At 47.3% G+C, this 27,173-nt stretch overlaps 2 protein-coding genes across 2 annotated transcripts in view; one reads left to right on the forward strand and one right to left on the reverse strand.

The window, feature by feature from the left end:
- The first annotated feature begins 1,690 nt into the window (after positions 1 to 1,690).
- SLC7A9 (solute carrier family 7 member 9) lies at positions 1,691 to 21,446 on the forward strand. Its single transcript, XM_023759879.1, has 12 exons — positions 1,691 to 1,814; positions 3,161 to 3,308; positions 3,592 to 3,834; positions 4,184 to 4,309; positions 4,533 to 4,632; positions 5,371 to 5,415; positions 5,890 to 6,013; positions 6,816 to 6,919; positions 16,257 to 16,353; positions 17,457 to 17,606; positions 18,966 to 19,140; positions 21,276 to 21,446. Exons 1-12 carry the CDS (start codon positions 1,731 to 1,733, stop codon positions 21,338 to 21,340), a joined length of 1,461 nt encoding a protein of 486 aa, XP_023615647.1. The 5' UTR covers positions 1,691 to 1,730; the 3' UTR covers positions 21,341 to 21,446.
- Positions 21,447 to 24,061: 2,615 nt separating this feature from the next.
- Positions 24,062 to 27,173, reverse strand: part of TDRD12 (tudor domain containing 12) — an 85,948-nt gene continuing 82,836 nt past the window's right edge. The window contains 6 exon segments of the mRNA XM_023759893.1: positions 24,062 to 24,344; positions 25,017 to 25,083; positions 25,166 to 25,319; positions 25,405 to 25,537; positions 25,751 to 25,794; positions 26,767 to 26,880. Coding sequence (XP_023615661.1) covers positions 24,253 to 24,344; positions 25,017 to 25,083; positions 25,166 to 25,319; positions 25,405 to 25,537; positions 25,751 to 25,794; positions 26,767 to 26,880 — 604 coding nt within the window. The 3' untranslated portion in view covers positions 24,062 to 24,252.

Here is a 27,173-nt window from a genome sequence, read left to right on the forward strand (position 1 = left end):
TCCGGTCAGCCTGTCCCAAAATATTCCCTAATGGTTCCCGGGGACTCACCTAGCTCTGTCCTGTGACCTTTGGTCTCATCTGGATATCTGGAATGCTGTTAAATTTACCCGGATGCAAAACTGTCTGGAGATGGCTGTGATAACAGCAACAGTGCTCCAGCCTGGGCTCTTCCCACCCCACAGGAAGGCCTTATCTGAGATCAGGGATTAGAGCTGCCACCCAGGAAGGGGTGGGTCTGCCCCCAGCTGGAGGCACCGCTGGGGCACCTCTGCCCCCTGAGAGAGCCAGACCTCTGGGTGGGGGGCCCGAGCCCTGTGGCCTCAAAGTGCTTCTTTCCCTGTCAGGGCCTCAGTTTCCCCATTAGGTAAGTGAGAGGGTGAAGCCAATGTCGTCTTGTGGCCCTCTTACAGGCTACAGTGGTGAACACGGGCCACTTTAACTGCAGCACCATCGATTGAACCAGCGAGCGGGTGCAGGTGCGGGTGCAGGTGGGGCTGGGACCTGTAGGAAGCCGCACTGCTGAGTCCGCATGTGCCCAACTCTCTTAGAGCCCCAGGTGGGGCTAAAACCCAGCCCCTGGCAAACAGGGGAAGGACTCGCCACCCTCCCACCAGCTTGGTCAGACCAAGGCCCCTGGGTGAGTTACCTCTGTCCTAACAGGCAAGTTACAAGCTCCGTGCTGCCTGACTGGAGTTGTAAATATAGCCTATTAAGGCAATAAAAGAGTTGGTTCCAAAGTTTATTTTTTCTGGTTCCAGTCTTTACAGAGATTTCTTCTTACAGGATGTAGCTGATTTGGGGGAATCTAGTTAAGGGAAAAAAGTTGATCTAGACACAAATGAACAAAACAAAAACATGTCTGGAGAGAAACTGGCTTGCATGGCTCTCCCCTTTTGGTGTGGTGTACCCGAACTTCATTTCTTAAAAAAAAAAAAAAAGTGTTTAATTATTACCCTTGTCGACCTCTGTACCTTCTGGCTTCCTCCACCTCTGGCCACAAGACATGGCCATTCCTGGGGCACGACTGTGTAGACACAGGCACGCATCCCACGGGCTCTGCAGAGTCGAGAAGGTAAGACCGAGGGTGGTGGGCGGGCTCGCCGCTGTCCTCACACGGACTGGGAGGGACTGTATTTACAGAAAGGGACAGGTCAGGACCAGCCTCGAGCCCATTTCCTCAGCATGTCTTTCATTCCTCACATCCTTCAGTGAAAGACACCGACGTGGTGGATCTATTATGTGCGAGGGGCCCTCCTGTGGGAAGTAATTCTGAGAAAAACGTTCCTTCCTTGAATGTGGTTTTACTGAGTAGACCCCATATTTACTAGTAAATACAATGTTCCTTTTTACTTTGGGAAAAAACGGAGTTGGACCATGGAGCTAGAATGACTTTCCAAGCGTGTCGTTGCTGAGGATCAGGAGCCCAGAGGTGCAGGCGCCTGGCAGGGGGTTAGAAAACAGCAGAGCCTGTGCCGAGGGCTGCGCACACGCGTGGAAACCTGCTCCTCGGGGGCCTGAGCGCTGTCCCTAAGGGGTCCACACCCGCAATTTCCTGAGACAGCGGCTCAATCTGCTTTTGGAGTCAGTCCCCACACCCCAGTCTCGAGCTCCCGCGGGCGCCCGTCTGCTGGGCATTTGCTGAATCTCCCGCAGGCGCCCATCTGCTGGGCATTTGCTGAATCAGGCACACGCCCTCCTTGCAGCCTCTTAGAGCTGGCAGGAGGAAAAGATGGAGACGAGCCCGAGAAAAAGGAGAGAGGATCAGAAGTCCATCCAGAGTAATGAACCCAAGACCACGAGTCTCCAGAAGGAGGTAAGGCAGTGCTGAGCAAGCCTTCTCAAGCCGGCGGGGCGTGGTTCTGGGGAGCAGGCGGGGAAGTGCCCCTGACCTCTGGTTTGTAAAGTACATCTCTGAGGGAACATAATGTTGCACTTAACTTCCTTCCCTCTCGCCAGTGAGCTCAGCATATTCTTGTTAATACGTGTGCACTGGGCAAGCCTGGGGGAGCTGGTGTTTGCTCAGCCCCATGGCCTCTTCAGGGACGGTCAGAGAGGCCCTTGTGATGTTCACCAAATATCTGTCCCCCTAGATCCAGTGCTAAGAAACTCCCACTCATGCTTAGTGAGCCTGACATGGGTGTGCCATAGGGGAGCCCTCTGAATTGGAATACAGTAAGGGCTGGACTTGGAGGTATCTGCAGCCTTGGGGGGCCCAGAGCTTGTGTAAGATCGGGCTGGCATTGTGGGGTGGGGGTGGGGGGAGATGGGAGTAGAGGCAAAAAGGAGCCAGCGCTCCACACTGAGCAGGGAACAGCGCTGGTCCGAATCCTTCCGGCTGATGTTCGCACCGGTTGTCGGGAGCCACCTGGCGGCTGCTTTTATATAATTTCTTCCTTGTGGAATGTCTAGGGAGGGGAAGCAGCCCCGGTGCCCAAGGCCGACTTACAGGAGGCTGGAGGTGCTGTCGGGATTGGGCCAGCGGTGCAGGTCTGTCGGTGCCTGGCCTGCTCTCTAGAGATCGGACCTGCAGGACTACTGAGGGAGTGAGTGGCTGCCGCTGGGCTGATGGGCCGCCAAGACCAGTCGGTCAGCTGAGCGGCGCTCTCGTTGTGGGAGTGCACTGACCACCAGGGGGCAGCTCCTGCATTGAGTGTCTGCCCCTGGTAGTCAGTGTGTGGCATAGGACCAGTGTCATTTGGTCGCTTAGGCTTTTATATATATAGAGTCCTATGCTGTACTTTACATCCATGACTATTTTGTAACTAACTGCCAATTTGTGCTTCTCAGTACCTAGAGCCTTCCTCGTTGGGGATTGTTTGCTAAATCAGCCTTGAGCATCAGGGCAGCAAGGGCAGTGCTGGTATATGGGACTTGTACCAGGTCTGCCTTTCTGTGCCTCCATGTTCTCTTCTGTAGAATGGGTATGATACAGTATTCCTGACTCATGAGGCTGTTGTGGGGATTAATGGACTTAGTGTGAGCAAAGCCCCAGGAGCAGCACCCTGGTGTGGTTCCTGCAGCAGCACCGGTGAAAGCGCCTGGGAGAGGGCTTCGCTTGGGGCTGTGCTGGCCGCACCCAAGGGAGGCAGGGAGGGGCTGTGCTGGCCACCTGAGCTGGATCTGGTGCAGGACTAACTCTCTCCTTCCTCCACACCCAAGGTGGGCCTGCTCAGCGGCATCTGCATTATCGTGGGCACCATCATCGGCTCTGGGATCTTCATTTCCCCCAAGTCTGTGCTCAGCAACACGGAAGCCGTGGGGCCCTGTCTCATCATATGGGCGGCGTGTGGGATTCTTGCAACACTGGGTAACAAAGATGCCGCTCCCTGGCCGAGTCTCCTGGTGAATGTGGGGCCGGGCTATCTGAGCACGATCCTGTTCCCAGGCCTTGCTGCCACCGGGTCCCTTTCAATGCTGGCGCGCAGTAGGTGTAAACCAGGCTGCGCCAAAACATCCAATGGCCAGAACTCAACTTAGTCGGATGAGAGGGGACTATGTTGGGCCCTGTGAGCACGGCCCCCAGAGGGGAGGAGGGCTCTCAACTGGGCCACGCCTCACCAGGGGCCTGGGTCCCCTCCGCTCTGTTCCAGGTGCTCTGTGCTTTGCAGAGCTTGGCACGATGATCACCAAGTCAGGGGGCGAATACCCGTACCTGATGGAGGCCTTCGGCCCCATCCCTGCCTACCTCTTTTCCTGGACCAGCTTGTTCATCATAAAGCCGTCCTCCTTTGCCATCATCTGCCTCAGCTTTGCTGAGTACGCTTCTGCGCCCTTCTACGCGGGCTGCCAGCCTCCTGTAGCGGTGGTTAAGTGCCTGGCTGCCGCTGCCATCTGTGAGTACCCAAGCCTGAAACCTTGGGCAGGGGTCAGAGAAGACCTGGCACAGACGAGGTGGGGACACTCTGGTCTCAGGTCCTACGTGTCCAGAAGTGGGCCTGGAGGGAGGTGAGAAGCGGGCAAAAAGCCTGTTACACTTTGCCATCCCTGCCCTTCGTGTGTGAGAGCTGTCAGCGAGGGGATGCCACTGGCTGTCCGCAGGGCAGCACTTGGGGGGCCGGGCTGCTTCTCCATCGCCCTCAGATTCCAAAGGGGAGGTTGGGAGGTTAGAAAGAAGCCTCCTTCCAGGGCCTTTAGAACAGAGGAGATGTTGAGCCCCCGACACAGAATGTTGCCCCTCCCCAGTGGTCATCACTACGGTGAATGCGCTGAGCGTGCGGCTGGGCAGCTACGTCCAGAACGTGTTCACAGCGGCCAAGCTGGTGATCGTGGCCATCATCATCATCAGCGGACTTGTCCTCCTGGCTCAAGGTGACCTTCAGCGGGAGGGATGGGGCGCCACAAGCACAGGCCTCCTTTTCACCTCGAGGTCTTCTGCTGAGCAGATCTCTAAGGCAAAAACTCAACAGGATCTCCCGTTTCCCAGCTTCTCAGAGCTTAATAACCTCAGGTCATAAATCTTTCACATGGAGATGATGCAAAGTTCCACTCTGGTCGGCTGATACCCACTGTTTACTGTCTGGCTTAATTACAGGAAATACAAAGAACTTTGAAAATTCTTTTGAGGGCACAAAGCTGTCTGTGGGAGCCATCAGTCTGGCATTTTATAATGGACTCTGGGCGTACGATGGATGGTAAGGCACGAAAGGCAGCGCGTCTGGGTGTGGGTTCTTCAGGCTGTCAACTGAAAACGCATGGAAAGCAATGGCTTCTGGGGTTTGGTGGGACCCTAAAACTCACCGTCACATCTCCATTTTGTTAAGCACCCCGCCCCTCACCCTTCGGTTCTCCTCGGACCCCGGAGACACCTGCCCCTTTCCCAGTCCCTCTTGCGGCCCCAGCCCCTGGAGTGGCCTGTGAGCAGGAAGCGGTGGGGCCCCGAGGCCAGAAGCTTCCGCGGAAACATACAGCTCAGCCCATCCGCAGACAGTCAGGGAGGCCCAGGACGCGACAAGGCGAGGATTTCAGCAGCACTCCTATTTCCCCCTTGAAAATCGAGGTTTAGTCGCTGAGATTCTGCTTATGTCCTTCAAAAAAGAAGCGTGGCCGTCCATGACGTGGTCTTTCCCTCATGCACAGCATCTGCAGCTTTCATTCTCTTTTCAAAGAATTTTCCATTTTTCAAAGCACCTTGGGGATACCGCCAATAATTCTTGAAAAGTCACGTGATTCCCACGGAGGGCAAAGACTTCCAACCGCTGGATGTGCAGATCTCTGCAGCGGCATCGCCACGCTTCCTCTGAAAGAAGTTACCACAGATTCCCGCAGGGGTTCCTTCCTGCGGTGGAGAGTCTTAAACCAGGCCAACTCTTATTATTTGGTTTTCACAACCTCAGCAAAGTATGATGCTCATGTTATTTTTCTCTTTCTAGGAATCAACTCAATTACATCACAGAGGAACTCAGAAACCCTTTCAGGTGAGAAAACCGAGTCAGGACAGGAGACAGTGGGCAGGCGAGCACGTTTCTCTTCTCCCGAGCAAAAGGGGAACCGCTTCCTCCCATTATCCCAGGCCCCTGCCAGACGCTGAACGGTTTCCTATACGCTCGTTTCCACTCATAGAGTCTGGTTTGGTTCGGCTTTGGGTAGTGGGATGACTGCTGATAGGAAGGGAGAACTCCAACTTTAGCTCTGGCTTATTTTGCTTATAAACAATTCCATTTGACTGCTTGGGAGTCAGGGGGAGAGTTCTTTCTCATTTGAAGATGTCACATGGCCTCTGGGCTGTGCTGTTTCACGAGTGCCCTGCTGGTGGCCCCCAGAGGGCGGCCATGTCCCAGCCCACCACAGGGAGCAGATGGAGAAAAGACTGGACAAGATCCACAGGCTTGTGGGTCTCTCAAGGGATGCTCTGGTCTGACACTGGGTCCCCGGGGTCCTGCCCCTCACAGAAACCTGCCCCTGGCTATCATCATCGGGATCCCGCTGGTGACAGGGTGCTACATCCTCATGAACGTGTCCTACTTCACCGTGATGACAGCGACCGAGCTCCTGCAGTCGCAGGCGGTGGCGGTGGTGAGTGCGGTCTCCGTGGGAGGGTGCTGCGTTCTGTGGGAAGGGGAAACGCTCAAGCCAAAGACCTCCCAGGGCAGGGAAATGATTGGCCAGGAGATGGGGAGAGTGAACAGGTTAGGGCAGCCCCAAACACCCCCCTGAGGCTGAAGGGGGGCTGGCAGGTCCCCTTTCCCAGCACACCAGTGGCCTGGGGGCAGGCCGGGGTTATGACAGACAAGTAGGAGGGAGAGAAAAATGCAAGGGAGTCCCTGCGGGAGGGAGTTATAATAATGCAATGCGGACTTTAGACCAGGTAAGGAGGGGAGGACAAAGTGGGGTGTGAGGGACAGTGGAAAAGGCGGGTGGGTCCATGTGCTGGAGGCCTCTTGGAGGTGGGGTAGGACAGGAAACCAACTAGAAACAGACAATGAGGTGACAAGGGTGGGAGCAGGGGGAAGCAGTCTTGGTTATGATGAGTTCACCCAGCGGAGTTCGAGAGAGAACAAGTCACTCTGAATGTGGGGGCCAAGGAATTGAGAGGCCACAGTGTCCAAACGAGACGGAGATGACTGAATATCATGACGAAGAGGTGGAGGAGAGATTTCTGTCGCCATCCGTAGGTGCTGAGATGCTCTGAGAGGAGAAGAGGCCCAGTTGATTCCCTCCAGAGTGGTTCCCGGCCTTTCCTCTCCGGGAGGGGTCAGAGGCTGCTCTCCTGGGGGTGGGGGCCGGGCCATTGGGACAACACAGCAGCTTTCTTGGGACCCATGGTTCTCGGGGGCCATGCAAGACCCTCCGGTCTCAATCTCACTTCTCTCACTAGACGTTTGGTGACCGTGTTCTCTATCCAGCCTCTTGGGTGGTTCCACTCTTTGTGGCATTTTCAACCATCGGTGCTGCTAACGGGACCTGCTTCACAGCTGGCAGGTAGGTGAGCCCACACTCACCCCCAGGACAAGGGCACCAGAGCCGACTGCACAGGAGGACGCCAGCCTCAGGGCTACTTCCTTAGGCTCTGCAGGCTAACCCCCCACGGCAGGAAACCTGACGTCCAGGGAAGGGAGCGAAAAGCATGGACAGGCCTGCACGCTGGCCCCACCGAAGAGAGGCCCTAGGTGCCCCTTTGGGGGTTACAACGCTGCCGACTCCAGCACCAGGCAGTCTGGTGACACAGGGCGAGAGAGGCTTTGGTTCACATGCAGTACTTTCTACTTTGTCCTTTTATTCACCTAATGATATTTCTTGATCATTGTCTCTGTTAATATACACACAATCTAGAACAGGGATTGGCAAACTTTTCCTTAAAGGGCCAGGCAGTGAATATTTTAGACTTCAACTCCATCTTTGTAGCACAAAAGCAAACAGTGATTATTATTTGCACGAACAGCCTGGCAACCTTCTTGACCCTCCTGGTCTAGAGACAGTTATCAGCTGTGCTGTATTCTACTTTATGATTAGCATCATTTAGCAGGACTCCACTCGTGGCCTAGGTGGGGGTTGTTCTCATAAGCACTGCTGCGGGGGATTCTTTTTTTCTAATTAAAAAAAAGTTCAATTACAATTGGCATTCAATATTATATTAGTCTCAGATATACATAGTGGCTAGACATTTATATAACTTATACAGCAATTCCCAATAAGTCTAGTACCCACCTGGTGCCACACATAGCTATTACAAAATTATTGACTATATTTCCTATGCTGTACTTTACATCCCGGGACTATTTTGTAACTACCAATGTGTACTTCCTAATCCCTTCACCTTTTTCATCCAGCTCCCAACCCCCTCCCATCTGGCAACCATCACTTTGTTCTCTTTATCTATCAGTCTATTTTTGTTTTACTTATTTTGTTCTTTAGAATCCACATATAAATGAAGTCACATGGTACTTGTCTTTCTGTGTCAGACTTGTTCCACTCAGCATAATACCTTCTAGGATAGTAAGATTTCATTCTTTTTTTAAAAATATATTTTATTGATTTTTTACAGAGAGGATGGGAGAGGGATAGAGAGTTAGAAACATCGATGAGAGAGAAACATCGACCAGCCGCCTCCTGCACACCCCCCACTGGAGATGTGCCCACAACCAAGGCACATGCCCCTGACCTGAATCGAACCCGGGACCCTTCAGTCCGCAGGCCGACGCTCTATCCACTGAGCCAAACCGACCAGGGCCTTCATTCTTTTTTATGGCCAAGTCATATTCCACTTCATGTATGTAACTCATCTTTATCCATTCATCTATCAATGGACACTTGGGTTGCTTGCATATCTTGGCTATTGTAAATAATGCTGAAATGAACGTAGGGATGTGTATATCTTTTCGAATTAGTGTTTGGACTTCTTCAAACAAATACCCAGAAATGGGATTGCTGGGTCATATTGTAGTTCTATTTTTAATTTTATGAGGAACCTCCATGCTGCTTTCCATAGTGGCTGCACCAATTTGTATTCCCACCAACAGGTACAACGGTGCCCTTTTCTCCACATCCCTGCCAACACTTGTTGATTTTTATGGTGACAGCTATTCTGACATGTGTGAGGTGATATCTCATTGTGGTTTGCATTTCTCTGCTGACTAGTGATGCTGAGCATCTTTTCATATGTCTACTGGTCATCTATATGTTGCAGGGGACATTCTTGAACATGCCTTTGTCCAGTTGTCTAGCATTCTGAGTGGATATCTTTCTGAATATGAAATTGCCAAAGGTTAAACACTTAGATACTTAAATAAATGAAATACATACCACAACATCATTTTCTAAAGCTGTATCAAAGTACAGGCAGTCTGACCCTGCAACTTTACATCTTCAAAGGTGTTTTGGCTATTCTAGATTCTTTGCATTTCTATGTGAATTTTAGAGTCAGCTTATTCAATTCTTTATTTTAAAAAGCCTCCCGGGATTTTGATCAGGACTACTTTGAGTCTTTGAACCTATAGATCATTTTGGAAAGGATGGCCATCTTAAAAGTATTGATTCTTCCGATCTATGGGCATGGACTGTGTCTCTGTTTATTTGGGTCACCCTTAATTTCTTTCAAAAATGTTTTTTGCCTGGACCGTGTGGCTCAGTGGTTGAGTGTAGACCTATGAACCAGGAGGTCAGGGTTAGATTTCCAGTCAGAGCACATGCCTGAGTTGCAGGCTTGATCCCCAATGGGGGGCGTGCAGGAGGCAGCCAATCAATGATTCTCTCTCACCACTGATGTTTCTATCTCTCTCTCTCTCTTTCTCTCTGAAATAAATAAAAATCTATTTTAAAAATGGTTTTTAGTAGTTTTCAGTATACAGTTTTGGCACATATTTTTTCAGACTTAACTCAAAATATTTCATATTTTTGATGCCATTATATGTTTTCATATGTTTTTATTTATTTTAGACAGAGATGAAGGGAAAGGGAGGGAGAGAGAAACATCAATCAGATGCCTCCCACACACACCCCGACAGGGGACTGAACCTGCAAACAGGCATGTGTCCTGACCAGGAATCCAATTGGCAGCCCTGAGCCACACTAGCCAGAGCCCATTGTATTGTTTTTACTGTAAAAAAATTCAGTTTCTGTTTGTTTATTGCTAGTACATAGAAACACAATTTTAATAGCTCTATTGAGGGGTAAATAGCATAAAATTCACTTTGTAATTGCACAATTCAATGATTTTAGTAAGTTTATAAAGCTACGCAAACATCATCACAAGCCAATTCTAGAACATTTCTATCATCCCAAAAACTTCCCTCATGCCTAGCTGTAGGTAATCCCCACTCCCACCTCCAGCTCTAGGTAACCAGTGATCTGCCTCTGTGTCTATAACTTTGATTTTCCAGACATTTCATCTAAACTAGTGGTTCTCAACCTTCCTAATGCCGCAACCCTTTAATACAGTTTCTCATGTTGTGGTGACCCCCACCCATAAAATTATTTTTGTTGCTACTTCATAACTGTAATTTTGCTTCTGTTATGAAATGTAATGTAAATATCTGATATGCAGGATGTATTTTCATTGTTACAAATTGAACATAATTAAAGCATAGTGATTAATCACAAAAACAATATGTAATTATATATGTGTTTTCCGATGGTCTTAGGCAACCCCTGTGAAATGGTTGTTCGACCCCCAAAGGGGTCGCGACCCACAGGTTGAGAACCGCTGATCTAAACGAATACATTTAGGCATATGATCCATTTTGAGTGAATTTTGTACAGTTCTGTACCTGTGCAGATTGGGGGTGGGACAGGGACTTATGCTATCCTGGATTATGTTGGATATAATCTTTATGGGGTCAAATCTAAGATCTTTGCTTACTGGTTTCTCAGTTTTCTATCTTACATAGACAAACCTTCCTCTCCTTTCAAGAACACCCACCTATATTTTCTTCTAGCATTTTACTGTAGCTCTTTGATCAATCTGGAACGTATTTGGATGTGAGGCATAAATCTCACTTTCCATCCCACCCTCAAACCTTTACCTGTTGTCCCAGTGTTTATTGAATAGTCCACCCATCCCTACTGGTCTGAAATGCCACCAGGATCATCCCCAATGTACTTGATTCACTTTGTTTCACTGATAGGTCTTTTCCTGTGCTGTTATCATCCATACCTTCCATAGCCCCAGTGATGCTAAATCTGGCAGGACTAGTGCTCCCATGTCAGACTTCTCTTTGCCTGTTTAGCATTCCAGATGTACTTACAATAATTTTGTCCAGTCCCAAAAGTCTGCTTGCATTTTGAATGCATGAAATCCATATATTGATTTTTAGGGAACTGATGGAATTTACTAGTAAATATGTTTTTATTGATTTTAGAGAGAGAAGGGAGAGAGGGGGAGAGAGGAACATCAATGAGAAAAAAACATTGATCAGCTGCCTCCTGCATGCCCCCTGGCAGGGATCAAGCCCCCAACCCCCAAAGGTGCTCTCACCAGGAATCGAACCATTGACCTCTTGGTGCATGGGGTGACACTCAACCACTGAGCCACACTGGCCGGGCGTGGAACCAATGGAATTTAAAGAGTGAATTTACAGCACCATCTTGAGTCTGAGTCTCCCGTCTCCACCTAGCAACTCCTTCCCTCCCACTTTCACTGACTTGTTCTGGGAATTAATACCATGTTTATATCTTTTCAAAGGTCAAATATGGAGTTTTATTTATTTTTTGTCTTTTTTTTAAATTAAATCTTTATTGTTCAGATTATTACATTGGTTCCTCTTTTTTCCCACCATAACTCCCCTCCACCCAGTTAACACCCCACCCTCCACCCTCACTCCCCACCCACTGTCCTAATCCATAGGTGCACGATTATTGTCCAATCTCTTCCCTCACCCCCCACATCCCTATCCCCCTCCAAGAATAGTCAGTCCATTCCCTTTCTATGTCCCTGATTCTATTACAATCACCAGTTCATACTGTTCATCAGATTATTTATTCACTTGATTTTTCGATTCACTTGTTGATAGATGTGTATTTGTTGTTCATAATTTGTATCTTTACCTTTTTCTTCTTCTTCCTCTTCTTAAAGGATACCTTTCAGCATTTCATATAATACTGGTTTGGTGGTGATGAACTCCTTTAGCTTTTTCTTATCTGTGAAGCTCTTTATCTGGCCTTCACTTCTGAATGATGGCTATGCTGGATAAAGTAGTCTTGGTTGTAGGTTCTTGGTATTCATCACTTTGAATATTTCTTGCCACTCCCTTCTGGCCTGCAAAGTTTCTGTTGAGAAATCAGCTGACATTCGTATGGGTACTCCCTTGTAGGTAACTGATTTTCTTTCTCTTGCTGCTTTTAGGATTCTCTCTTTGTCTTTTGCTCTTGGCATTTTAATTATGATGTGTCTTGGTGTGGTCCTCTTTGGATTCCTTTTGTTTGGGGTTCTCTGCGCTTCCTGGACTTGGAAGTCTATTTCTTTCAGCAGGTAGGGGAAGTTTTCTGTCATTATTTCTTCAAATAGGTTTTCAATATCTTGCTCTCTCTCTTCTTCTGGCACCCCTGTAATTCGGATGTTGGTACGCTTGAAGCTGTCCCAGAGGCTCCTTACACTATCTTCGTATTTTTGGATTCTTTTTTCATTTTGCTTTTCCGGTTGGGTGTTTTTTGCTTCTTCGTATTTCAAATCTTTGACTTGATTCTTGCGATCCTCTGGTCTGCTGTTGGGAGTCTGTATAATATTCTTTATTTCAGTCAGTGTATGCTTAATTTCTAGTTGGTTCTTTATCACAACATCGAGGGTTTCACTAGATTTCTTGAAGATCTCACTACATTTATCGGCAGTCTCACCAGTCTTCTTGAAGATCTCACTACATTTATCAGTGGTTTCACCAGTCTTTTCGAGGGCCTTATTAAATTTATCGGCGCTTCTAGACAGTTCTTTAAAGACCTTAAAAGTGTGGTTTTGAACTCTATATCCAGCAGTTTGCTTTCCTCCATTTCTGTCGTTTGTGTCCTGTTTCTTTGTCTCGGCATTTTTTATGTTTCGCTGTGTCGATAGAGTGCCTTTCTGTGCTAAGTGTCCCAATTACCTGAGGTAGACACTCTTGGTGCACCCCCTTGTGGGCTTTGTGCACAGTCTTGTTGTAATTAAGCCTTGATTGTTGTAGTTATCACTGGGAGGAATTGAACTCCAGGCCAATTGGCTGTGAGAATCAGCTGTGTCTGCAGTGGGAGAACTTCTGTGCTGGAGACACCCCTCTAGGGCAAGACTTGCTTCGATGGGGCTTTGGTGCTCACTGAGTCTGCCCCCTGAGTGTGACTTTTATGGTTCCACGGAGCTGCAAACTGGATGGTCCCACTCTGACCTCTGGGCTTCCTGGCTCCTGGATCTCTAGGGAGGTGCTAATCTTGCCTTTGCCTACGGCTATCCGGCAAAAGTCTCCCTGCAGGGCTTGGGTGGGGTGGGTCCCACGGGATCAACAGGGCAAGGGTAGCAATTATGGCTGCTCTCAGTCTTGCCCTCAGAGGCTCTGCTTCTCAGTGTCCCAGTAATCGCTGCAAGCCCCTCGGAGAGAAAGCTGCCCTAGGGTTCTGACTGATGCCAGACAGTCCCGCTTCTCCTGTATGAGTCTGGGTCCCTAGAGACTCGCCCGGAACTGGAGCTCAGAGCCTGAGACTCCCTCCCGATTGAAAACGACAACCGCGCCCTCAGCTGCCAGCCCGCTCCGCATCTTAGTATTTTACTTCTGTACTGCGCCTCCTCTGAGTCTCGGTATGCTTTTCTCTTTCCTGCTAGTTGTAGAATTTCCACTCAGCCAGCCTTCCTGTGGTTCTGGATGATGTCCATTCTTTTAGTTGTATTTTTGAAGTGGTTGTGCGAGGCAGCAATCTCCGGTGTTTACTTATGCCGCCACCTTGGTTTCTCCTGGAGTTTTAAATAGATGGTCCCTTTTGGCCTTTGTATTCCTGACTTCTAATTTTATTGTGTTGTAGTCAGAATATGTGATCTTTATGCTACCACTTCTTCATAAATTTTAAGACTTCCCTTGTGGCTTACCGAAATCTCCTGCTCTCATAGTGGATTTGATTTTTACATTTTTAAAAATTATATATATCTCCTTGGTAGTTTGTCCCCTTTTTCAGTATGAATTCTCCTTTTTAAAAAAAAAATTTTATTGATTTTTTACATAGAGGAAGGGAGAGGGATAGAGAGTTAGAAACATCGATCAGCTGCCTCCTGCACACTCCCTACCAGGAATGTGCCCGCAACCAAGGCACAAGCCCTTGACCAGAATCGAACCTGGGACCCTTGAGTCCGCAGGCTGACGCTCTATCCACTGAGCCAAACCAGTTAGGGCTGAATTCTCCTTCTTTTTGCCTTAAATGCTCTTTTGTCTGATATTGATATCATTCAATGAGCCGTCTTTAGGCTGCTGTTTCTGCTAACATGTCCCATCCCTTTCATCATCAACGTCCGTGTCATAGGGCTGTTTCAACAAATCCTACCTCAGAGTCTCTAGTCGGGCAAAGTGAACCTGATCACATTCAATGTAATGACTGATACAGCAGGATTAATTTCTAACATAATCCTCTGCATTTCCTTTTTTTAAAGAAAATCTTATCCTGCACTAGCTGGTTTGGCTCAGTGAATAGAGCATTGGCCTGTGGACTGAAGTCCTGGGTTCGATTCCTGTCAAGTGCACATGCCTGGGTTGCAGGTTCGATCCTCAGTAGGGGGCATGCAGGAGACAGCCAATCAGTGATTCTCTCTCATCATTGATGTTTCTCTCTCTCCCTCTTCCTTCCTCTCTGAAATAAAAATATATTTTTTAAAAAAGAAATTATTATCCTTATTTATTACCCATCAAATTATCTTAATTCTTTTTTTCTTCTGCTGACTTGGAAGTTATATTTTACTAGAGTAGGCCTTCCTTCCCCCGGTTGCCGGCACCGGCTCCCCCTGGCACCGGAACCTGGGCTTCCCTCGCAGCCCCCCTTTGTCCGGAAGGATGTCCAGTCTAATTAGCATATTATGCTTTTATTACTATAGATTCTTTCAGCAATTACCCTTAAAATTTCGCATGAACACCTAATAGAATCTCAGTGTCTCAATCCTCTTCCCTCTTGCGAAGGGACTGCCTGGCAGTGTATCAGCTACACCTTTTTATAAACCCATCCCTCCAAAAGAGTTCATCATAACAAAAATGAAAAATCCAGTGCTTACGTACATACAACATGCTTTATTGCAGTTTCCTTAGCATTGCTTCTTCAACCAGTAACTTCTGAGTTCAGCTTTTTGTTTGTTGTAGACTTTTTAATAGTTCCCAATGAGTACTGAAAAATAGTAAGTCTCCTAGCTGTTGTTTATCTAAAAGTGCATTTATTTTGTCAATAGTCTTGAATGATAGCTTAGCTATAGAGAACTTTAATCTGAAGCCCACTTCCCTCATCACTGAAAAAGTGATTTCTCATGAGATGCCTGCTATCGTGCTGATTGTCCTAATTTTGTAATTAATCTTTTAAATTCAGCAGCTTAAATTTTTTTCACTTTTCTTCCCACTATAATGTTTTTATCTGGGTATGCTTTTATTTTTCTAGAACTGGGCTCAATTTGAAGGCTCAGTTTGTCGATTCTATAAAACCTCTCTGCTCCTCTTTGAATTCACTTTACCCCATTCAATGATTCAAGCTTTCTCCTGTTTCTTCTCTCAACTTCCTGTCCACGCTTTTCATTTCTCTGTGTTTCATACTTAGATATAGCTTCACCTTAATTTTTCACTGTATCTGTTGTTAAAATGTTTTAAAATTTTTTTATGGATTTTTAGAGAGAGTGGGAGAGGGAGAGACTCATTACTGTGAGAGTGAGACATGGCTCGGCTGCCTCCTACTGGGGATCGAGCCCACAGCTGGGGCATGTGCCCTGACAGGAATCGAACTGGCAACCTTCAGTGCACCAGACGATGACCAACCAGCTGAGCCACACCCCCCAGGGCTGTTGTTGATTAAAACTTAATTACAGTAACTATTTCTTTTTGTTCAGCTCTTCTTCCTTTTTTCTCTGACATTTTACACTTAGTTTCAGATTCTGAACCATCGGGAGTTCTTGGGTGGAACGAGACCCCTTGTTTGCATCAGCTGACTTACCCTTAGTTTACCTGATTTTCTAAAAATAGGGAACTTCTGGTTCCAGGGAGCACAAGGCCTTCTGTGTTTGCTGTGTCAGGTGCTCCAAGCACTGGGGTCACCTGGGTCTGGACTACACTTCACATTTCTTTCTTTCTTTCCTTTTTTTTATTTGTGTTTTTGTTGTTGTTGTTGTTAATCCTCACCCGAGGATAATTTTCCATTGGTTTTTAGGGAGAGAGGAAGGGAGAGGGAAAGACAGAGAGTAACATCGGTATGAGAGAAACACATAGATTGGTTGCCTTCTGCATGAGCCTGGGCCAGGGAGGAGCCTGCAACCAAGTTACCTGCCCTTGACCAGAATTGAACCCAGGACCCTTTGGTCTGCAGGCCGACGCTCTATCCACTGAGCCAAACTGGCTAGGGCACTTCACATTTATTTCTTGCACAACTTGCAGGACTCAGCGCAGGTATCTCCTCTTTGAAAGGGCCTCCCCAAGCCACCCCACCCTTTCCCCGGCTTAGGTGACTCCACTGCACCAGGATGCACTTCTCTCACTCACTTCTGCGAAATTCACCCACCTCCGGAGGCCTGAGTACATCAGGGTCACAGCTCAGTCCTTCTCTGTGGCCTCGGTGGGAAAGCTGAGGGCACACTAGCTCAGTGATGGTGCAGCAGCCTGCACTCCAACCAACTGATTTCTGCATTTTCCAGACTCGTTTATGTTGCGGGCCGGGAAGGCCACATGCTGAAAGTGCTCTCTTACATTAGCGTCAAGCGCCTGACTCCAGCCCCTGCCATCATCTTTTATGTAAGTATGAATTCCACCATGAAAACATCCCCCTTAAAGGCAGAGGGTCCCTCAATTTGGTTGCTAAGCACAGTGGTTCTCAAATGACACAGGTTCTCTTAAGCCTCAACCTCAAACAAATGTATGAAAGAAGTTCAAGGCCCTGGCCAGGTAGCTCAGTTGGTTAGAGCATTGTCCTGATATGCCAAGGTTGTGAGTTCGATATCCAGTCAGGGCACATACTAGAGTCAACCAATGAATGCATAAATAAGTGGAACAACAAATCGATGGTTCTCTCACTTTCTCTTCTTCCCTCTCTCTAAAATCAATCAGTAAATAATAAAAATAAAAGCCCAAGACAATTCAGACAGTTCATTCAAACTCTGGCTCCTTGTTCTGAATTTATCCGTGAGAGATGCTGTTTGAACATTCCAAACTTGTATCCTCTATATGTCTTGCACGTACATTTGTATGCCCTAGACCCCTGGTAACAAACCATCACTTATGGGGAAAGAGAATAAGGCATTTACAAGTTAGCTACTGACAACAGCTTCTCATTACGGTCCAATAATTTAGAAGTCATGGGATCCTTGTGCAGTGAAAGGCCCTTTGAGATTTTCTCAGTGGGAGATAGTCCTTGGTTGTGTGCAACTGCCTTGGGTACCCCGAGACCATCCACTCTGCCTCAGGGCCAGACTCCCCCACCCACCCCCAGAGGAGAACCCCTATTCTCTGTAAATCTATTCCCTTTGAAGACGAGGAAACAGACCCAGAATCACAAGGCCCTTGGGATCACACGGTGCGGACAGTGCAGGTCACCAGACCCAGACAGCCTGAGTCATAGCCCAGGGCCATTTCCCAGGATGAAAACTCTCTGGAAGGAAAACTCATAATTAGGAAGCTGGTGCAATAAATTCACAGCTTCAAAGAGTCACAAATTTTCCAAGTCCTTTCCGTCAGGCCGCAAAGAGAACACCCATCATAGCCAGTCTGATTTAACCCCGGGATAATGGGACGCAGTTCTCCTTCATGTTTATCCACAGGGCTTTTTCAGCCCACCATGGAGGGATAAAGATGGTGTTTTATGTGCTAATGACCTAAGAATGTGTCCTTCTTTCCACTAGGGTATCATAGCCACCATTTATATCATCCCTGGTGACATAAACTCATTAGTCAACTACTTCAGTTTTGCTGCCTGGATGTTTTATGGCTTGACGGTTTTGGGGCTGATTGTGATGAGGTTCACGAGGAAAGACCTGGAAAGACCTATCAAGGTAGGTTTAATGCCCAAATATCATGGGTACCTTCGATTTCTTGAAATGAATGAGAGAGAGAGGTAACTACTTTAAATTCCAGGGTCATGACATTTCCAACCTGACCCTACTCTTCTCTGGAATAACACATTTTAAAGTGCGGTTTGCTCTTTATTTCATCTAGTTTATGACCCAATCAGCCATCTAATTACTAGTTTACTAAGTTATCAAGAATACCTGTGGCCTAACCTGAGCAAGTCGTCCAGTTCTGACAGTTCTAGTCTCTCTCAAGCCTGAGTACATAGACTGATGGCGACTTCAGAATTCTGGCCCCAGACCCAATCCTGTGTCCGCAACCACGAATGTCACCTCTGCAATCTGTTTGGGCTCCCCCCACCTCCCTGCATGGCCCGAGGAATCCAGATCTGGTGACTTGGGCTCCTCTCCTGCCCCTGAACCCACTGATGGACGTCAGAGGTTCAGAAGTGGGACCATCAGACATTGGGTGTCTCCTGATGTGATAAAAAAGGAAGTGCCCGCTCCACCTCTCAGGTGTTCCTGCCTCCAGATCCCACCACCAGTTCACAGGAAATATGAGGGGTAAGAGGAGCAAGTTCCCAGGCAAAGCTGGCATTAACACATTAACACATTGTATAAGATAAATCCCTACAGACGCATGACAAGATAAAAAGAAAATAAAAAAAAAGGAAGGGAATAAACGTGTTAAAAACAAAATCTCTGCCCTAGCCGGTTTGGCTCAGTGGATAAGAGTGTCAGCCTGCGGACTGAAGGGTCCTGGGTTTGGTTCCGGTCAAGGGCACATGCCTGGGTTGCGGGCTTGGTCCCCAGTCGGGGGCTTGCAGGTGGCAGCCAATCAATGATTCTCTCTCATCATTGATGTTTCTATCTCTCCCTTCCTCTCTGAAATAAATTTTTTAAAAAATCCTTACTAAAGATGATTACTGAAAATGTTATAGTTAAAATGATAGGAAGTCTGCCATTTTCTTTATATTCCAGTGAAACAAAAAGTAGAATAAAGTTGGGAAAATTACTTAAATATTATTGAAATTGGGGGGGAAGGGGGACATGGATTTCATTCATTCTTCTTTCTGTATCAATGTCTTGGTTTTGAATAAAAAATTTGCCCTAACCAGTTTGGCTCAGTGGATAGAGCGTCGGCCTGCGGACTGAAAGGTCCCTGGTTCGATTCCAGTCAAGGGCACATCCCCAGTAGGAGGTGTGCAGGAGGCAGCTGATGGATGTTTCTAACTCTCTATCTCCCTTCCTCTCTGTAAAATATCAATAAAATATATTTTAAAAAAAATTTTTTTCCAGAAGAAAAGGAATGTGCTGTTTTGACATGTGCTGTTTTGCCCACAGGTGCCCATTTTCATCCCCATCTTGGTGACTCTCATATCCGTGTTTTTGGTTTTGGCCCCAATCATCAGCAAACCCGAATGGGAGTACCTCTACTGCATGTTATTTATACTGAGCGGCACTGTATTTTACTTCCTTTTTGTCCACTACAAGTTTGGATGGGCTCAGAAAATCTCAAGTAAGTGTCAACAGAGGGGCAGTTCTGCTATGAGGGCAGCACACCGGCCCTGGGTCTCCTCAGGCAGCTGACAAATTTCACCTCCGCTTTGTGAGGACACGACCCCTTAACCTCAGTGTGACAGCTCTGGGTCCACCTGTGGCCTCCTCCTTTGTTTCCATCAATTACTGTAACAAGTAGAAGGGAAGGCACCATTTTTTAAATTGTGAAATACAGATAAACCTTGCCATCTTAACCATTCTAAGCACACAGTTCAGTGGTGCTGCCCTTCCCCACTGTTGGGCACCCAACTGCAGAGAACCACAGGCAGCATCTGGGAGGCTCAGTAGCATCCCAGGGACACCCAGGAGGTGACAGACTGAGACAAGGGCCCGAGCCTTCAATGCCAAGGCCACTCAGCAATCCTGGGTCTTTATCCTATATAATAAAAGCCTAATATGCAAATCAACCGAACCGAAGAATGACAGGTGGAATGACCAATCGCTATGACGTGCACTGACCACCAGGGGTGGGCAGACAAGGCAGGAGCTGCCCCCAGCCCAGCCAAGGTGGGTGCGAGCGGGGGCCTCCCAATCACCCTTCTAGTCGTCCCACAGATTGGCCCTGATCGCCAGCCAGGCCTAGGGACCCTACCTGTGCACAAATTTCATGCACTGGGCCTCTAGTCTATTATAAGGCACTAGTTTGAAAGTTTAACTACATAACCACTTTCATTTTGAAAAAGAAAGTAGTGCCAAAGTTCGTCATGGCGACTCGGCAGTACATCCGTGTGTATGATGTTCACCAGGTCTCATCCTGTTTGGCACATCCCACTGCAAGGAACTCCAGCTATAAAAGCTTCCAGGCCCCGAGCATGATGGGTGTTTCCTGGTCTCCCTCCCTCGTACCGGAGTTCCTAAAGGCAGGAATCGGGCTGGAGCTATTCAACAGCCACTTAACACTTATTGAGTGAATGTGATTAAAAATCTGCCTCTGCCTTTCTCCTCAGCGTGTCTGAACAGGGAAGTACAGCCCTCTCGTCAGACACGCCCATGTGGTTACTTACCTACATGAACTTAGGTCGACATGCAGGTCAAGGTAGGAAAGAGCAAACCCCCGGGTGAGGTTTAGTCTGACTCTCAGGGACGAGGATGCCTAGAGCTCGGGCAAGTCCCAGGTCCTCTCAGCCTCCATGTCCTCCTCTGAGGAACCAGGTACCACCACTTACCTGACAGCCGTGTCATAAGCAGGAGGGGGTCTGTTTCATGTTAACAAAGTGAAACCAAAAACAAAATCTAGCTTAGCTTTCTATTTCCACCAAGGACTTGTTTCCTTTCCTGAAACAGCTCACCCCAACCCAACCTCTTGAACCTAACCCTAAGCTGAGGGAGAGATTACAGACACAGTACTATAGGAAGGAAAGATAATTTATTACTATTTAAAAAGCAGCTAATTTTCCCCCATGCGTTTGAAAATAAACTCGGATTTGATGATGCTGACAGAGAATCTAGCCAGGATGACTTAAAACCTAAAGGTACAAAATGTCTCCCCCCACATACTGTATTTTTTATTGACTCTATTGGGGTGACATTACATTAAAATTATATAGGTTTCGGGTGTACAATTCCATAATACTGTATACTGTACTATGTCACCACCCCCAGTCAATCAAGTCTCCTTCCATCACCACCTATCCCCCATACCCTCTTCTCCCTCCCTCCAAAATGTCTTCTCAGCTTTAGAATATTTAGCCAAGCTGCTCCCCACAAAAACCAGTAAGACGTTGGAATTAAGCTGGTGAAGAGAGAACAATCTGGGTTTTAAACACGATGAAGTCTTCAGTGATTTCAGGCTCATATTCAACCATTGGTCAGTGGTAAACATGTGCATATAATTGAGTCATTCATATTTTTACTACAAATTGTTTGGTGGCAATAAAGTATTTAGCAGGTCTCTAATGCTTGAGGGGAAATAACTTGTGCCCTAAGAACCACTGAGCTGCCAGGATGGTTCTGCCTGCCTCCCAGCACTGTGGGTTGGGCCTCGGAGCGCGGGCCTAACAGGACTCGCCACGGAGTAACAGTCGTGCTGCTCACCACTAAGCTGGCAAACTCGTTTCGTTAGCTTCCTAACGGCACTTTTTGACTCTCACCCAGAGCCCATCACCATGCACCTTCAGATGCTGATGGAAGTTGTCCCAGCGGAGGAAGCTCCAGAGTAACAGACTCAGTCGCCCACAGCAGGGCCAAGCAGTGATGGACTGATTTTTGTAAGCAATTATCTGCAGTTATTTCTTCCTGACGTTTTTCTTAAGAAAAAAATGTATTGCAATGTCTATAATATTTGTATTTTTAGATATTCACACCTACTTAAATAAAGGGAATTGTTTAAACTTAGTGATCAAAAGGTATACAAAAAATGGGTGAAACTTTTGCTTTGTGTGAAACAGATTTTTAAAATACAGAAGTACAAATGTTTACCACTTCCCCGTCCTCCTCCCAAGACTAGCGCCACCCCCACATTTAACCTGGGATGTGCATGGCAGGCCTGTCCCAGGCGGAATGTGGCGGCCCCACTGCAGAGCTGACCGGGAACCGAGGGCGCTGCAACCAGCGGTCAGCATCCCAGCTCCCCAACAGCCGTCACTGGCGTTTTGGTCAAACAAGAAAGCGTGGTGAATAAAGTTCTATTTTGCATTTGGCACTCAGGGAAAATGCTGTCTAAAAAGTGTAAAAAATAAACATTTCTGTGAAAACACTAATTTTATTGGTATACTTCAAAAGAGATCACACAACTAAATATGGGAGCAATTTAGAAACATAAAGACAAAGTAGTTTTACCTTAGATTTCAGAAATCTTCCCCAAACATGAAATCAGTACATATTAATAGAACAAAAAACAATTAGTAGTTGTCTACATGTCACAAGTCAGTGTCCTGTCCTGCAAAACGTTATTTAGATCTTCAAACAGTAAATATAATGTCCGAAAAAAGAAATGAGGGTTAGTTTAAGGTAGAGCCCTCTTCCCCTGTAATTGTTTTTTTAATCCTCACCAGAGGACATGTTTTGTTCCTTTTCTCATTGATTTCAGAGAGGAAAGGAGAGAGAGAAACATGGATGTGAGAGAGAACCATCAATTAGCTGCCTCCTGCAACTGCCCCGATTGGGGATCAAATCTGCTAAGTATGTGCCCTGACCGGGAATTGAACCCACGACCTTTTGGTATATAGGACGACACTCCAACCAACGGAGCCACCCGGCCAGGGCCTCCCCTGTACTTTCATTTAGCTGTTTGTGAACCACAGTGAGTGAGCATTCCGTCTTCTTTGAGTAGGGCCCCCCAGCATTCGTACATGGGAAACACATTTGTGTAGCTCTATGACTTGCTATTTGCTATGTTTTTAAGAGACTGAGTATACTGAGCATAAACTGCAGGTGGCTGACAAGCCCAGGGAAAGCCAGTGCAGCTCAGGAGGCTGGGCTGGCCGACAACCCCAAGGCCTCCTGCAGCGAAGGCTGTGCCTACAGACACTGACACCTCATGACGACTTAGGAGAGCTCCGCAGTCAAAACCTTTGCCAGCAAAGACCGAGCTTCCTATTTCCCGAAAAGCCGGCCTGATTTAGCTGTGGGAGCCAGGGCAGCAGCAGGGATGTGCTCCAGCCGAAGTCTAGGCTGCGCACCGTGTCCTCTTGCCAGGGCGGTGGTCTGACCTCCTGCTCAGAGGTGCCTCCCACAACAGAGGCCCTGAGCAGCAGCAGTGCTCTGGGCACCTCCTGAGGAGGGGCAGCGTGGTAAGCAGGTCTTGTTTTACAGATGAGGAAACTGAGCCAGAGTGTGACCCAGACCTGCCCACGGGACGGCCTGGCGACAGAGTTTACCTCTTTCACACGGTGCTTCTACCTGGGAGACCCACGCCCCTGAGCACCTGTGCTTTCTGGTGTATAAAGGAACAAAGACCTGGGGGCAAGTCGCACAGTCGTGTTCTAGAGCCGCTTTTCCACCTCTGGGCGCGGCTGCCACTCACACTGAATGAAGATGTGCACAGCGCTTACATTTCCCAGTGGCTCTTTCTACCTTTTCCAATTCACATGAACAGTCAGGCTCTGGGCGCCAGATTTAAGGGGTAGTGACAGTACACATTCCTTCCAACTGTCTTGTGAACCTGGTGCCACAGCCCCAGAACGGGGTCATGAATGTTGTTAGGGGTCATCACATCCAGGTGTCCTGAGGGTTACCTGCAGGCACCCCACAGGTCCTTTTCCGTTTCCACTGAAGGGGAACCTTTGTCTCAAGGGCCCAGGACTCCGCAGGTTCAGAGGGTCCTGCAGAAGCAGTAGCTTACCTCCAGAAAGCCTTGGGTCTGGCTGGTATGGCTCAGGCCACCCCATTTTTATCCTTGAAATAACTGTATACGAAGTAAACTTGCCCGGAGTAGCGATCAATATCTTAAGGACACCAGAGGTGTTACTACAAGTTTGAATCCCAACTAACTCATGGCCGAAAGGCTCTGTTAAGCACTGCCAAGTATGGATTTATGAGACAGAAACTTCAACTTATATGCACAAGATGTTTTTAGGAATGCACCAAACGTAGTTTTAAATGAAAAACACAAATAGACGAGCTCCAGATAGTACAGTTCATTATCCGAAAGCCGGGAGCTCTTTGTCATTCAACTGGGGTATGTTGGGATGGGCTTCGCATGACGCAATGACGCAATGAGCAGGACAGCTGGGAAGCCGGGCTGTTAGACCAGCACTTCCTGTCTCCGCTTCCACCCTCCTTCATAGTCTCATCTTCAGCCCTTTTTTAACATTTTTATTTTTTTATTAACTTGAGAGAGAAACATCGATTTGTTGTTCCACTTATTTATGCATTCATTGGTTGACTCTTGTATGTGCCCTGACTGGGGATCGAACCCACAACCTTGGCATATAGGGACGACGCTCTAACCAACTGAGCTACCAGGCCCGGGCCTCAGCCCATTTTTAAATAGATTCAGAATTTCTCACCATTACCAATCCCAGTGCCACCAGATGACCCCTAGTAATAAAAAGGTGTGAACGTGACTGCTGTTCTCTAGCGTCCAGTCACTCGGTGACCCCCTGTCCGCCTCAGGATCGGGCCCACACGCTCAGTCGCTCTCGGTCTCCTCATCCTCCGAGGTCTGGTCACTGCTCTCCATCACCTCTGCCACTTTGCAGGACAGGTTTTTAGATGTTACAACTAAAAGAGTCAGATATTAGTTTAAAACATGTTAACTAAGAACTAATTGGCAAATCTTTTCCCCTCCCATTATTTTGGTCAATGTAGAAAAAGTCTTTTGGGCTCTACCTCTATCTGTTATACAACTTATTTTATAATTTCATTATTTTGGGCAGGAAACGAGCAGGTAAAGTTCACTTGCTTATAAATAAAATTTTCTCCTAGGAAAACTACCTGTAACAGTGTTATAAGAAGGTATGTTGCCCTAGCCGGTTTGGCTCAGTGGACAGAGCGTCGGCCTGCGGACGGAAGGGTCCCAGGTTCGATTCCGGTCAAGGGCACATGCCTGGGTTGCGGGCTTGGTCCAACGTGCAGGAGGCAGCCAATCAATGATTCCCTCTCATCACTGATGTTTCTACCTCTCTCTTCCTCTCCCTTCCTCCTTGAAATCAATAAAAGTATATTTAATAATAATAATAAAAAGGTATGTTTATAACCAAGAATGGATAGCTCCTCAAGCTGGAACATGTAGCATCAAGATCAACCACAGGAAGAAAACTGATTCCTAAGGGCTTTACAGGAATCACCCATTTCCCCAAAGGCCACACATTCCTAAGATCAGCTGAGTGGCTATGTCCACCCCGTGGCACTCAGGACCTACCCTCTCTCTAGGGACGGGACATCCCCTCTTACCCTTGGAGAAATGGCTCTCCTCTTCACATTCTTCCCAGTGATCAAAATCGAAAGCCACATTAGGATTCTGTACAATAAAACAGTTTACATTAAGTGAGAAAATAAAACACGCTCAGGTTGTTAAGACCAGCCAGTTCATTTCAACTCACCTTCTGTCTGAGTAAGCTACACCAAGATTCCCTTCTCTCTTTTGCAAGAGTGATTATAGGTTCCTCATTTTTAATTATGCACTTGCAATCGTCCTTTATTATGTTGGCCTGCAGCTCCAAATCGGCCAAGTAAAATTTTTCTCCTACCCAGGCACTAGGTTTACAAAAAGAAAAGAGTCAGTTTTTTAAAATGTTGGGGATTATTTCTATTTTACTTTACAAGATTTAAATAAACCTACCTGAAAATGACTCTATCTCTAAAATATTTGCACTTGTAATCTTTTACATTCCTTATTCTTATCTTCAATATGACCACATCGTCTTTTTGGAACCATTTTATTGGTGGGTGGAAGCTGGAGGAAAAGAAAGGGGCTGACATCTCACCACCACTTGCCAGGTGAGGACGGAGAGCGGGCCTCGGGCGGGGCGGCCATACCTTTGCAGAGGCTCCGTAGTTCTGTTCACAGAAGCATCTCCAGTGTTTCCAGGTGAAGCTTCTGTACAAAAGGTCACATTTCCCCACAGGTTACTTATATGCAACCCATAATGTAAACACATATGTACTTACTTTGCATTTTATGCAACGTTTAGCTGAGGAAGTACTCTCAGAGCATAAATTTCATAGTAAACTAAGTATACACTTGCAAAGAATAATTAGGAAAAAACTAAAATGCACAGCACTTAGTAAAACTAATGAAAACAGGTTTTGACAAATAGTACAATTAAACAACTGGGAAACTAAGGCTACTCTCTGAAAAGCACCCACATTACAGCCAGTGGCTGCAGGACACACGTGTTCAGGCTCCTCCGCTGTCTTCACCTGCTCGGACCCACTAAGGTGACTTCCACAACAGTAGGCAGGACACTCAAGGAACAATACTAAGCGTAACACTTTCTAAAACAAAGCTACGAAACTTCTCCATCTAAATTATTTGAAGCTTCCATCCAAACACTGTCCATAGCAGCTTGAATAACAATAATCAAAAACTGAAAACAACACAGACCATGGGGCAGTGAGGGCCTGGGGTGGGGGGCAGGGGTGGGCTGGAGGGAGTCCATGGGGGAAAAGGGGGGACTTATGTAATACTTTCAACAATAAAGAATTATTAAAAAAAACATCATCGATCAATAGGTGAACTGATAAACTGTGGCATATTCACAGCATAGAAAAATCTCAGCAATAAAAAATGCTACACACTTATCTAGATGAATTCTGCAGACATACGCTGAATGAAGAAGCCACAAGAGTGTATACTATGTGCTTCGGCAAAACTGATGGTGACAGAAGTCAGAACAGCGGTTACTGGGTAAGGTTCCAGACGGGGAAGTGCCTAAGGGAGACTTCGGGGTTCTGGACACGTTCTTGGCCTGGTTACTGCACATATACACGTGTAAAAATATCTCATGAGCGGTGTGCACTTACTGAATGAACATTATACCTCAAACCATAAAAAGTGAAAAAGTTACCCAAAAAACTACTGGAAGCCGAATTGTCAAAAACAGGACGCTGGGCAATCCCCTCTCTCTAATCCATGTAAAGTGGAGAGCCTGCACAGCAGAACACCTCTAAGAGTGGTTGTATTAGCCACCCTTTAAGTAACCAACCATGCTTCCGGTTTCCTGAGTTCGTTCCGGAGTCGGCACCTCTTTCCAAAGCCCCGTCCTCTGGCCGTGTGCTCTGCAGACAGGCGGCCTCTTCTGTAGACGACGGCACCCTGGACAGAACAGGCGACGTTAATCCGAGGAGACAGGCGAACCTGGCTCTGCAGGGACTTCCCAGCCAGAAGGCAGGCAGGCGACCAATGGCCATGCTGTGCCCACTCCCGCGAGCCACACGCATGCTGAGCTTACGGCTCCTTTACGGACGCCCCAGGGCAGCCAGCTCTGCTCACTCTGTGGGCCTGGCATCAAGCACAGAGCAGATGACTGACACATATTATCAGATAAATGCAGCAACTCATTTGCCGAAGTAAGTTCCCTGTCCAATCATTCAACTTGAGAATAACAT

Source organism: Myotis lucifugus, unplaced genomic scaffold, assembly GCF_000147115.1.
Source record: "Myotis lucifugus unplaced genomic scaffold, Myoluc2.0 scaffold_164, whole genome shotgun sequence".
NCBI lineage: Eukaryota > Metazoa > Chordata > Mammalia > Chiroptera > Vespertilionidae > Myotis > Myotis lucifugus.

Excerpts from the sequence above, each read along its gene's own strand:
- SLC7A9 (XM_023759879.1), top strand. The coding sequence starts at position 1,731 with ATGGAGACGAGCCCGAGAAAAAGGAGAGAGGATCAGAAGTCCATCCAG. Across the intron at positions 4,310-4,532 it reads ACTTGTCCTCCTGGCTCAAG|GAAATACAAAGAACTTTGAA; the intron begins GTGACCTTCAGC and ends GCTTAATTACAG. Across the intron at positions 6,920-16,256 it reads ACCTGCTTCACAGCTGGCAG|ACTCGTTTATGTTGCGGGCC; the intron begins GTAGGTGAGCCC and ends TGCATTTTCCAG.